We start from the raw sequence: 12,764 nt of genomic DNA, 5'->3' as shown, positions 1-12,764 counted from the left end.
ATTTCATCGTCATTTTACCAGAGCGTAATGATAATATCCTGAATTTTGTTCGAACTATGTAGAATGATTTAAGGTGTTGCAAAATGCTTCGCTAATTTCGAGGAACGCGAAATGGTAAAATGAAGAATTTTAATTCTATTCCGGCCATGAAACATGCATGAAACTAACTTGCTTTCGTAAGCTAATTTTGGTTCTTAATCTTCTGTGGTATTAATATACGTGGCACGCGCACATATGAAGTCCAAAGAATGGTGGCGTTCATTTAGCACGAACACGAAATGGTACTCAGACATTCCTTCCTTTATACTTTGTCGAAATATGAAAGCTCGAATTTATTTATTCAATAATTCCTGTATATCTAAAATGCAACGAGGGTACATTTTCATTGATACAAATTGGAAATTCTTGTTCTTATGGTATATCATTTGTAAGAAAATAAAAAATTCTTGAGAAAAAATGAATCGACTTTAAAATATTTTAGCAGAAATATTCTAACACTACGTCGACAAAGATAGAAAAGGAATTTAGAGGGATATTTTTATCATATGAGAATGGTAAAAAGGGTGTAAATCATTATAAGATACATTTGGAAAGAAACAAATGTTCAGTTAAGGAGGTGAGGGTAGGATCCTCGAGGTGGATTTACCCCCTTAGACACGAGTTTTTGTCGAGAAACAAACGAGGCAATAAATCCTACGAATGCAAGCTATAATTTGATGGCAGATAATACCATAATGCCGGTTAAGTGGCTGAAACGAATAACATATTACCAGCAAATGTTTCTCGTTTCGAATAGAAATTTATGATCACTAAACGGCGCTTATTGTTACGAATTCATATCCGTAATAAATAGATACATGTTAATTAATATACAATTAAATTCTCTGCTAGATAACATTTAATTGGACGCAACTGAATCCATTATTTCACCCTGCGGATTTAATTTTATATTAAAATAATTTACAACGATCTTTTAGTAAACATTTTGCGCTCTCTTGGGGGTCATGACCCAAAGATTAGGAATCCAGGTTTTAGATCAACTAGCAACGCATCAAACTGCAGGAAGTGCATAGTGCTGAATTTAACACGGCCAAATTGCATCCGGTGTGCGAGTGCGACTGTTTCTTTTTCTATTTATAAATAACTCGGCACGAATATTCAGCTGCACCAAATACGAAAACGTTAACTCAATCGAGTTCATTCATAAACGCTCCTTTAATTAAAATATTAAATGTTGTTTCGAAATGTTTATAAATTTTCATGAAATGAACTCTTGGTTATTTGCTGGAGATATCAGAAAGATAACATATAAACGAAATTATTTATAGAATTATTATTTCTCTTCAATTGATAATTGTATAAGACCTTTTTTGTTATCTAAATACAATTTGAAGGAAAATTTAATTCCTCTCATATCTCACATTCACGTTTCGTTTGTAACATATTTTACAAAACAGGCTTGAAAAATTGACTGTGAATTCATGAATTTTGTGAAATCAATGAAAACTGAACAAAGAAAGAAAGGGAAACGAGCCGTGCAACGGTGATATGTTTACTCGTGTACGATTGTAATGGACGACGTGGCATATCCGTTGATATTTTATTGTATTAATTCGGTTCAGCATCCATACATCATATCACCGGCTATCAGACTGCACGCCCTGTATCAGACTGCAGTTTTGTCACATAAATTTTATGCCGAATTTACGATATATTCTTCACGTCCAAGAGAACAGAGAATTGTCTAATAACGAACCGAACACATTATTATTGACACTTTATTCAATCTTTATCCACCTATTGCATTTTTGTGTGCAATTATTGCAATTGACATTTAAGAAATATTGCCATCTTTATTTATTCAAGTTTCATTTCATTATAAAATTACCCTTAAAATTCGTCAAAATGAAAGATCTCAAATTTCTTAGTAAAAATTAAAATTTTCCAAATTTTATTTCAATTTTTAGTTTAACTTTTGAATGACGCTTGAACATAAAACGGAAATCCGATATAATAAAGCGAATCAGTCAAAAAGGCGTTAAATTAAATCAAAAAATATTCGGGACAGAGGACGCGACAATTTTCGGTTTGCATTCATGATCAGATGTCCGGCTCATTGCACCTGGCAATAACAGTTGATCGAACGTGACGATTACACGTACACCTTGTTCGTATAAATCAAGCTTGTAATAGGAGAAGAACGATATCAGTACGAACATCGTTTCAGATTTGTTTTGATTCACAATGCCCGTTTCAAGTTCAATATGAGAATGATAAAAAGTTACTACCGTTGATCCGATCAACTGAATACCTGTTGACAGAACTCTTTGTTTCTATCCCTGTTCTAATGGAACCGGCTTGCTTCTGTCATGGTGCTTTTATTTCGTTTTTATTTACGAAATGTTGAAATATTTTGGAAAACTTTTTCCGCAGATTTAAAAAAATCGTTACTTTTTCGAGCGATATCCATTTATATTTTAAATATCATGCGCTAATCACTTTTGACGTGTGCGTTTTTATTTTATACTAATGCAAAAATATGAATCCCTGCTAGCAACAGAGCTTAAAAAAAAAAAGAATACGTATTAGATTCGTAGGTGGTCCCACGAATTATTAAAATCGTTTACTTGATGTTATGATATAGTTACGCAACAATGGAAATTCACACTTTTGATTATATCGTTTTGTACAAGAGGACAATTTAAATAAAAATTATTTAAATTTTTTATGCTCTTTCAATCTAAAGTCCGAAACAACTAAAAATTTAAACGATGCTATAGTTATGCAGATCAAAATTTTTCTAACGCAAATACCACTTTACTCCCTCGTGAATCAATCCCTAACGCGTTTTGGACGGTAGCCGAAGGGAAGGATGATCCGCAGCGAGATGCAATAAGTAATAAGTATTAAAAAAAAGAGGGCAGCGCGTGTTTGTCGTGCGATAGATAGAAGGGGTGGTGCGAGGGTGGTCGGCTATCAGTGTGCCACTCATCAGTGTGCTACGGCGCAACCGGACAGGCGTTTTCGCGACGGAGAGGGTGGGTGGATAGAGGCGCCTAACGGCAGCTGTGAGTCGCATGATCCGTTCATTCGGGTTCGCACGGCTACCCTCGTCTCTGCTCGGCTCTCCGCGTTTCCAAGAAGCAACCCCCGAGTTTACCGAAACTCTGCTGCCAATGCGCTTGCATTCGTTCGCGCGAGTACTCGTCGCTTCTCCGCGCGTGTCAATCTCGCTTTCCACTTATCATCAGTTTCCTGGTCATTTCACTTCACCATGCGCTCCCACGATGACACTCTTCCATTCTGACTGATTTCTATCGTTATCACCTCTTTTGCAATTGTTCTTTTGAAAAAGAAAAGAAAAAAGAGGGAACAAAGAAGTGAGCAGTGTTTACAGTGTCTCCGTTGTTCTATACAGTTTTCTACAGTTAGAATGTACGCTGTTCACGTGTCACGTGTCGATCCACGATTCTGGTTCAATAAAAATCCTCTCTCGAGAACGTCCAGTTAGTTTGATCGATCACGATGCATTGTGAACGATTCAGATAAACATACGATCGAGTGTACGACAGTTTGACAACGGTTCGTTCGATGCTGTGAGTTTTCCCGCGATTTTCCTCGGGTCACCGTCGCGAACACGAATCCGGTGAAAGCGCGTGAATCGCAAAGGTACATTCATACTCGTCGAAGCGAGCACGAGAGTGTCAGATGTTTGATTAAAAGCGACTTTTCGTTGATGGTTAGATTTTAGGTAAATAAGGGCTCTGATTGCCACTGGCTGCGGGCTGAGAGCAGCCTTTTGATCCTTTGGCTGGAAAACACGTTGCCTTCGACGATACACGAGAGAAAAATCTCGCTGCAAGCACGGCGGATGCTTGTTTTACACGGATTACGTCGGAATTCATTTCCACGCTAGTAATAAATGAACCACCGATGGAATTTCATTTCGTGACTGGTGATACGAAGATCGAGAACTGGTTACCAGTGAATAGCAGTGTGATTGACAGACTGTAAGATTGATTCATTTCCGTGATTGTCATCGATCAAAAGTGTGATTCAACGACAGTGAACATTTTAATCAGACAAGTCAGATTTATCAAAGAGACGTTATTAAAATATTGCTCGTTTCAGTGTTCAAGATGTTCAATTCACCAGGTCCGACAAATTTTTTCCTTCGAATCAACGATCATAGAGCATCGGTGTCGAATAATAGCGCGGAAGCTGTTTCTTGAGCTGATTTGCAAATTAAAAGAGGATCATTTTGCATTCTGTCGTGAAATCGGTTAATGTCGTCACAGTGGAGGGCTGGAAAGTAGCTCCGATTGCTCGTTCGAGTGGCGTTCACGTGGAAATATACGGCTAGAAGTCGGAGGAACTTTGTGTAATCAACGAGCCGCTTCTTCTTCGGCTGACGTTCACTTGGCACCGGGATATCCGTTGAAAGAGGGAATGAAGGGCCATCCAGACAGCACGTAGGGACTGGCCCTTCTCGTCTTCGGAGATGTGGCGCTATCTACAGTACACTATCCTCGGGCTTACCATCGTCCTGCTGACGATTCACGAGATAGTTCTCGTCCGAGCCGGTGAACAAGGTAACGATAATTCATGCATCTTATCTTTAGTCGCAGCAACCACTCCTCCTTCAACAAACACGTTCGTCCTTCCGTCATATTTCCCTGACAAACTTCTTCCATTGAACTTTGCTCGAGGAAATATTACAATTAATTTCCTTCTGCAACTTCGAGGATGTCACTTCAGACTTGTAAAATAATCGAGCACTTCTGATCACGTGCAATCATTTTCACTTTCTGAATAAAGATTTTGAATACTGATATTTTTCGATCTTCTTATTTTCTTGGAAAAAATTAAAATTAAAATGTATGCTTTGATGAGTGTATGCGTTAGAAATGAGTTTTATAATTTCTATAACGAGAATTTCGAAATTACTGGTATGTTAATAATTTTAATTGCGAGTTTTCCCTATGATCCACGTTTGGAATTATGTAAAAATGAAAATTTGAGGCAGCCAAGTTTCATTAAAGGATATATTTCATCTGCTTTTCAAGCTAGATTATCACGGCTGTAATAACAACTTCCAACGTACTATTTAGTAATTCTTGGTTTTAAATTATGTATTTGAACTCGCTTTTCGTGCTCGCTTAATGTGAAAATTCGAGCAATTTCTGTTGCTTCAGAAAGATAAATTTCGAAATGGAAATATCTTGCGTTTTCGGCCACGAATTTCACGTGTCTTTCCGAGTTCAATGAAACATAGCCCCGTATTATTTTCGTTCGAGTCTAAAGTTCGTTTGTGTACGGATATTTCAGGCAAACTGAAAATATAGTGTACGCGTACAGTCGTAAAAGAGGTGACAGTGAAACAGCAAAGTAGGGTGAGCTTCGACATGGAAAGCAATTGGAAACGGACAGTGGAAGTTTAGACGAGTGAAAACAGTCGAACCATAAATACCTATTTTACTTCGTTGGTCAATAATTGAACGCGTGCGAGACTCGGATGTTCATTTTTTGGCAAAATGAGCCACACCGGTGCACTCGGGTAAATTTTCAATCGGAACTTTTCGAACTTTCTTCCAATTTTGTATTTGTATACAAACAATGGTTATTTAAAACTGACAAAATTCCGTGATACTAAATTTATTATAAAAGAAAGACGATAAACTGTACCCCATATACATGCAAATTTTCAACGTTCAATTTTCTATGACATTTCACAGTCCATTGGTTGATTGACTTTTAATCTATAGATATATCAGAAAGCGACCAATTATTTCAGATACATCGATAACTATATTAAATGCAGTTAATATCAAAAAGCTTTCCATTCGGAATCATAATTTCACAACTTTATAAACGTTTTCCTATTATATCACCATTTTATCGCTAAAGTGCTTTTGATTTATTCCTGTCGCGTATTAATTTCATGACACGTTAGAACTTTATATAAAGTATTAAACGCTTTTGAAAAATTAATTAACACACGAGTACGTAACGTACATATTTTCAACCTAATTACGCGGAGTAAAGTACACAGCATTGTTTAATTTTTCCAACCTATTTCCCACGGAATAATGGTTTCCAATATTTAAGAATCACAGTATATTTATGGCAAAATATGTGTAAAACATCGACAGTAGAGTAATATTATTCTGTCAGGAATGCTATTTATCAGAAATCTCTTTTTCACACTGTAAATACGATGCACGAATCCTTCTTTCTTCTCACGATGGACGAGTATTGTTCCGTTGATTCATTTCTTCTTCTATATTCTTACATGAAACAGTTTTTATTATTGCGACGTTTGCCCGAGGTCGCTTTTATTTTCCGACAAGATTAAATTCTTGGTTAAAGGTTCTTGCATTGGTTAGTCGATCGACTTTTATTCTTTTACCATATTTTCCATTGCCTTTGTACTCGTGTCTTTTTTAAACGGTAATTAAAAACTTTACCAACAGATGAAACCATAATACTTATTTCCTTTGACAGAAATAACGTTTCTGATATAACTGCTCTCTATTGTTAATCCAAGACATTAAGTAAAACGAATTGGTTCTTTTATTTTAAATTTTAAATTTAAATACCTCATCGCGATTTTTCTTTTCCCCTTTGATTAACCATGAGAGTCACAATATTGTACTAATTAACCCTTTGAGGACCATCTATGCATATAGATGGTTACAGATGGTTATAATTTATAATTCTGTACTAATTGCGTTATATTCTCAGTACAAAACACAGCTACAGTGTCGACAGTAAAGATTTATAATATATGCTTTGAAGGATGCCATGATTACTTCTCTTACTTTAAACTATTAATACTATGTGCAAACTTAGGAATGTTCCGTTCTCAAAGAGTTAAGCAAGATAATAAATGTAAAGCTTAACTCGTCCCCTATAGATTACCTTCCTTAACTAAAATAGAAGAAAATGTGTTAAATTCTAAAATAAAGCAATAGTGGTTTGAATAATTACAATGATAGCATATTTTACAACATTTGCCCATTTTCAAAGTGGCGTTCAATGTGTTAAACAGTTATATTATAATCTCACTGAATTCTGTAATTCTATAACAGCAGTAGTTTCAAATCACATTCACATTTGAATTTGTAACTTTCCAATTGGTCCTAGTAGTTTTTATCAGACATAATGCACGAACTACAGCGCACGGCCATACATACAGACATATGGTCATTTTAGTAACGCCATGCAAATGGTAATGGCTTTACAGTTTCATAACAAAGTTATACGTACTTCTATTTGGCCGCATGAGTGATTATCATTGTGTGTGCATCGAAGCTGAAATCAATGTTTCGTTGTGATACCAAAGTTCCTAAAGATATATAATTCATTTTTCCTTCTCTATTTGATAATCATTGTATTTGTAGAAATTTTTCTATAATATTTTGAATTTTTCAATTGATTTTATCTTCGTTTTAGAAACTTCAATTTCGTTACAATACATTATATATTCTCTGTCAGATTCATTTTGCGTGCACAGATTTTGACTGAATTCTTTCAAGCCCCTTTGGGTTCAGATTTTTTCTTCGAACGTTCCCTAACTCAATGCGCTGTAACGAATGCGATTTGTGGCGATTCTTTCGTGTCCGTACGGTCAAGTTAAATGGACGGAATCGTTTTAAGCCGGCGAATTTCACGGTTCGATCGATTCTGCGATACGTTCGTGATCGTTTTGTTCGCTTATCAGTGCAATCGAACGGTATTGTGGAACCGCAACTTGACACTTGGCCAGGAAAAATAATATCGATCATTCGCCCGTTTCGATTTTCCTCTCGACCGGATTACGTTTGATCTGTGACCGCTTTTTTTTGTTCTCTCCATTGTCTTTCTTGAAACGGTGCATCGCACGTGGAACAATATAGAAAATGTGGCTGGCAATCTCAACGAATGCAAATCTAATATCTACATAGTTGAAAAAGTACTACTCCACCACAAAAGCAGTCATTATTTTGTTGAAAACGAAATTCCTAAGCAGAGAATATTAAATCAAGAGTTTTAAAACAAATTACACTTCTCTTTATACGTATAGGATGGAATTTTACTGACAGATATCATAAAATATGAAATATGAAGAGAAAAAATCATTTATGAATGACAAACGATTCATCATTCGCTTTGATGGATAACCAGCAATTTTATAGAAATAATATTAATGAAATGTTCCTGTTATCGTTTTCAATAAACTGTAAATCTTGATTTTTTACGCTTTAAATCAATGATACGGTATTGTGAAATATGAATTATCTGTTGCTCGATATAGGAAAAGAGAAAAAAAGGAAGAGGTACTATTCTACTATGGCTACCTGCCAATTAATTACGCTCCATTACACGAGTCAAGCGGCAGATTAATAAACTTCAGCTTGTCACGCTTGTAACACCGTGTGCCAGCTTAGTTTATCTTGGAGTTTATCCACTGGCGAGCATGAATGCTCGCAATTTGTTCGCGCTTGTGGCAAATAGCCGGATAATAGAAACTTCATCGTAAAACCGACACCGTGGCTATTGTTTCCGTCTAAAAATCGCCTCAACCATCTACCTGGTCGCTTTAGTTTTCGATCAAACGGGACACGTGACGATTCGACGAATTCGAATCGATTACGGTGCACGCGAGGGATAACCTGATTTTCGGCCAAGTTTCACTCGCGCATGATCTTATCGTCGAAAATTAAGCCCGATCCAAGTACAAGCAGCACGGTCTGCATTACGTCAAATGAAAAAAGTTTTATTCCACCAGACTTGGAGCCGAAACTTTGGCCAGGAACACATTTGATTATCTGTCAGGGTATCCTTTTTTCCCTTCCACGAGTACGCAGATGTTTCGCATCAGAGTTTCGGAAGTTTTTCCTTCGAGAAACGAGCTCCGCGTCTCGCAAGGATACGATTACAAATATCGTCGTCAAATACTCGGGGTTGCTTCGCTTTCTTTGGAAAAATATCAATTCCTTGTACTACGATTTTTCTAGGAAAGTCTGACACTCGAATTTGCAAATATCGCATTTTTTTGCATCGAAGTAGAACAATTGAAGAATTATCACAGATACGACAAAGAATTATTCGTTCGAATAGAGCTTATTCAAAAATTTATTGCTTTTATAAATAATTCTAAATTTTCAACTTGTTACGAAACATAATTGAACGAGGACAACACGTACATTCCCGAGTTTCTACGATACAGAATTGAATCAGGATAATGCATAAGTTACAAAGTTTCTCAATATTCGTCTCCACGAATTTCCAGCAGATAACGTGCATTCAATTGCTAAAATAAATCAAGAGGTTTCTGGATACAGAGGCTGGAAATTAGACATCGAACTCTTAACCACATTGGGGAATGTATTTCCGAGCACTTTCTCGAAATCGAAATAGAACATCGGGGCAATTGAATTAGTTGGTGGTAAGATGGAATTGGAACTTTACGATAAATGTTTGCAATGTAGAAATAGAAAATCAAACTTTCCTATTGAAATTAGTATACATTTTTAGCTATTTTTAAGAATAATGAAATAAAATCGTACAATTTAGTATGTGTAATTTAATTTTTATAATATTGGATTGAATTACTTGTTTATTACGAAAAACTTCACACAGTAAATGTGCGGGAAAAAGCAGATAGCTGTTGCTTATTTCGTTACACCCAGCTTAAAAAAATTACCCCCTATAAAATGCGTCGATACTAAATATTTTGTCAGGGTATTAGAAACCGGATCACGTTCTTCCGAAGTCTTGCACACTCAGCGAAATGAAAGTACGGCTTTTATTGCTATACATTATCTGTCAAGTGTCTGTCTCTTTTTCTTTAATCTATTATCATCCACTTTAGAAATGTTCCTTTCGACATAGAAAAAAAGGAAGATTAAGAATAGATCATTTTTAAAGAAATTAGTATCAACGAAGTTTCAATTAATTCACATTTCATTTAAATTTATAAATTCTATTAAAACATCAGATTTTACCTTCAATCAACCATCGACAGAGCTCATTAGCATGAAACGTACACTTTACATGAATAATTTCGAAATTCATTTAAATACTCTTCTTTTCTGTCTTCAATCACTCGTTAAACATATTCAGTAGAACAAGTACGCTTAGCATATTAAATCACCTCATAAAAGCTTGGAATATTTACGAGATAACGTAAAAATGCAAAGAACGAGGGCTTATGAAACAAAACCATCAAGTACACTAAGTGCTCTACAAGCCAGCGCTTGAACAAAAAAAGAGATAACGAACAAATCTAATTTAGAAATTCTAGTATGTAATAAAATAAGTATTTTATTCAAAGTCTATATTTTAAGCTGGAATTAAAGTTTTTTTCACCCTAACTTTTACAGATATTCCGTGAAATATCAAATAAAGCCACTGGCTTGTGTCACAAAAACTACCCCTTTCCTGTTTTCACTTTTCCCTATATTCAAACGATGGTTCCCACGAATGGAACCATGGATAACGAGGATTTATCTGCCCGTTCCCATAGTCGTGCTGTTAATTAAATTTTCATCAATAATGCCAGTTTAAAGCTCATGGAAATTTTTCGATAGAATATCTTCGCGGCCGAATTCCCTCGAACCACGAGATTTGTATGCGATTAATGGAGAAAGATGACTGGCCAAGCGAAACAGAAAGACGCCTTCTCATGACGTTACCATTTCTCGAGCCTAGTAATTGTACACAATCAAGCACGCTCGCGTTATCAGGCCATGCGTCACAGATAAGGGGTGGATCCTGGGTTCGCTCCATCTTGCTAGATCCTTCGGTGATTACGCTGCCATACGGTCGTACGAAATCTAGATTGTGCGTCGTTTGCTGTAATCTGCTCGTAATCTACAGCAATTTTCAGTAGACCGTCCGTTCATTCTACTTAACACACGTCCCTTGCCTTAAGAATCGTTAATTACGCTACCAGATGAAAATCGTACTATAATTATGAGCTCCGAGTACGAAGCGTTTAATAGCTGACCAGAGTGGTGAAATTAGAAGCTCACTACAATCTATCGCGTACGTGATTGCGATCTGATCGTTCCACCTGGTATAATGAATACGTGTTACGTACGCGCACTTTTTAACCCCTTAACTGGGTCATTTTTCAAACGGATAACAATCGTTTCCCTCACGTATGCCTGATAAACAGCGAACGAGGAAAAGTTTATTTCACTGGTATGCAGCTTTATTCGAAGAAAAAATTGTTTCAAAATTTTTATTTTTAATGCAATAGAACACTTATGCTGTGATTTAATATATCAACACGGTATTTGTTATTTCTCCGATGGTATTTAGCTTCGACACGAACGCGATCTTCGATGCGTATGATGATTTAGTCATTCCTGCAAATTCATCCGAATGATCGTTTTACCTTTGACGTTCGAGAACGTTGCAGATTCGTTCCGCTACCCTCGACATTACCGATGGTCATTCCCTTTGATTTTCATTCAATCTTCATTAACAGTAACGAGACTATTACGTAGTTGACGAGATGCAACGCGTCTAATCATTTTACCTGATTTTTTTCCCTGTCAAACCTTACGTCGAGACCTTCAGCCTGTTCTTTTCATTCGTTCGAGGACGTGGGCGGTCGTAACCGAGGCAAAAAGATCGTTACGGATAATGGGTTAAGGCTTAGCTTTTATCCCCTTTACCTTCTACTCCCTGATATAACCTGATTCGACCGTCTAAGTCACTAACAGTCACGGGATTCCCTTTCAAATACGAGACGTTTGCTCGAGATAATTACATAGGTAATTATGCCTAGGATACTTGAACCAATTCAAATCTTGACGTTCAATTTTGTACGAAAGAAACGGAGAACCATCCGCGATGACTAGTGGTAGAATTCAAATAGTGTCTGAACGGATAATTTCTTATTTTATGAATACGTATTGAATTTCTCTTCCTATCTCTAACAATGACCCAATCTCCCGACCCGTGTCTATTCGAACGGACAGAGATATCCCCATTTTTTGTATTATCCGATGTTATGAAAAGCTTATACAGCTAGATAAATAAATTACTCGACAAGAATCGGCTCGATACATGCTTGAAACCGGACGATTATTTCGAACGGAATGTAATACCGAGGATATTAATTCCTGCTCACTGGTCCGGATGCAAACTAGCTGTATTATCTTGATGCGCGATTTCCCGCCGTACCTGATGATCCTATAAAATCAATTTCTATCAGAGATAAACAACGAAGATTATTAATATTTTGCTTACTGTATTAATATTGAGAATACTTGCATACTGTAAAAGTATATATTTCAGGAAGCAGTATATTAATTACGCATTTATTACACCGTATGAAATTTTATGAATCGTTATTCGTGAATAAAGAACGAAGTAATAAATCGAATTTGTTTGTTTTCGAAATCCGTAATTAAAGACGATTAACGAGTTTTGGTGCGTTCGGTGTAATTCAAAGTTGAAGGTTTTATCCCATAGATCAAACCGAGTTCGAGATTTTCATCTTTTATGCATTTCCAGCTCGCCGGAAGTTCCAATATGACAGTTCCATTGAGAATCTCACGAGTTCTCTCACGATACATCGCTTCCGTCCTTTCCTTTCAAACTTCCACCGTTTTATTCTTCCTGGTAATGTGATCCGCGCTTCTCTTTCTTTAATCTTTCGCTGAAACTCGGTTACGTGTTATGAAGTTGACCATCAATTCTAATGCTTCTTTTCGCGAACTTGTTCGAGTGGAACACCGTTACTGATTTTCATCCTTCGTGCGCGT

General features: G+C 36.4%; 1 protein-coding gene across 1 annotated transcript in view; it reads left to right on the top strand.

Moving 5' to 3' along the window:
- Window positions 1–3,047: 3,047 nt before the first annotated feature.
- The window catches only part of LOC117605745 (alkaline phosphatase-like), a 162,731-nt gene continuing 153,014 nt past the window's right edge, over window positions 3,048–12,764 (top strand). Inside the window, exon 1 of the mRNA XM_034327417.2 lies at window positions 3,048–4,592. Within this exon, the coding sequence (XP_034183308.2) occupies window positions 4,502–4,592 (91 nt within the window). The 5' untranslated portion in view covers window positions 3,048–4,501. The remainder of the gene's footprint in view (window positions 4,593–12,764) is intronic.

This window comes from Osmia lignaria, chromosome 14 (assembly GCF_051020975.1).
Source record: "Osmia lignaria lignaria isolate PbOS001 chromosome 14, iyOsmLign1, whole genome shotgun sequence".
In the NCBI taxonomy this organism is placed as follows: domain Eukaryota; kingdom Metazoa; phylum Arthropoda; class Insecta; order Hymenoptera; family Megachilidae; genus Osmia; species Osmia lignaria.
This window is presented reverse-complemented; position numbering and strand designations above follow the sequence as displayed.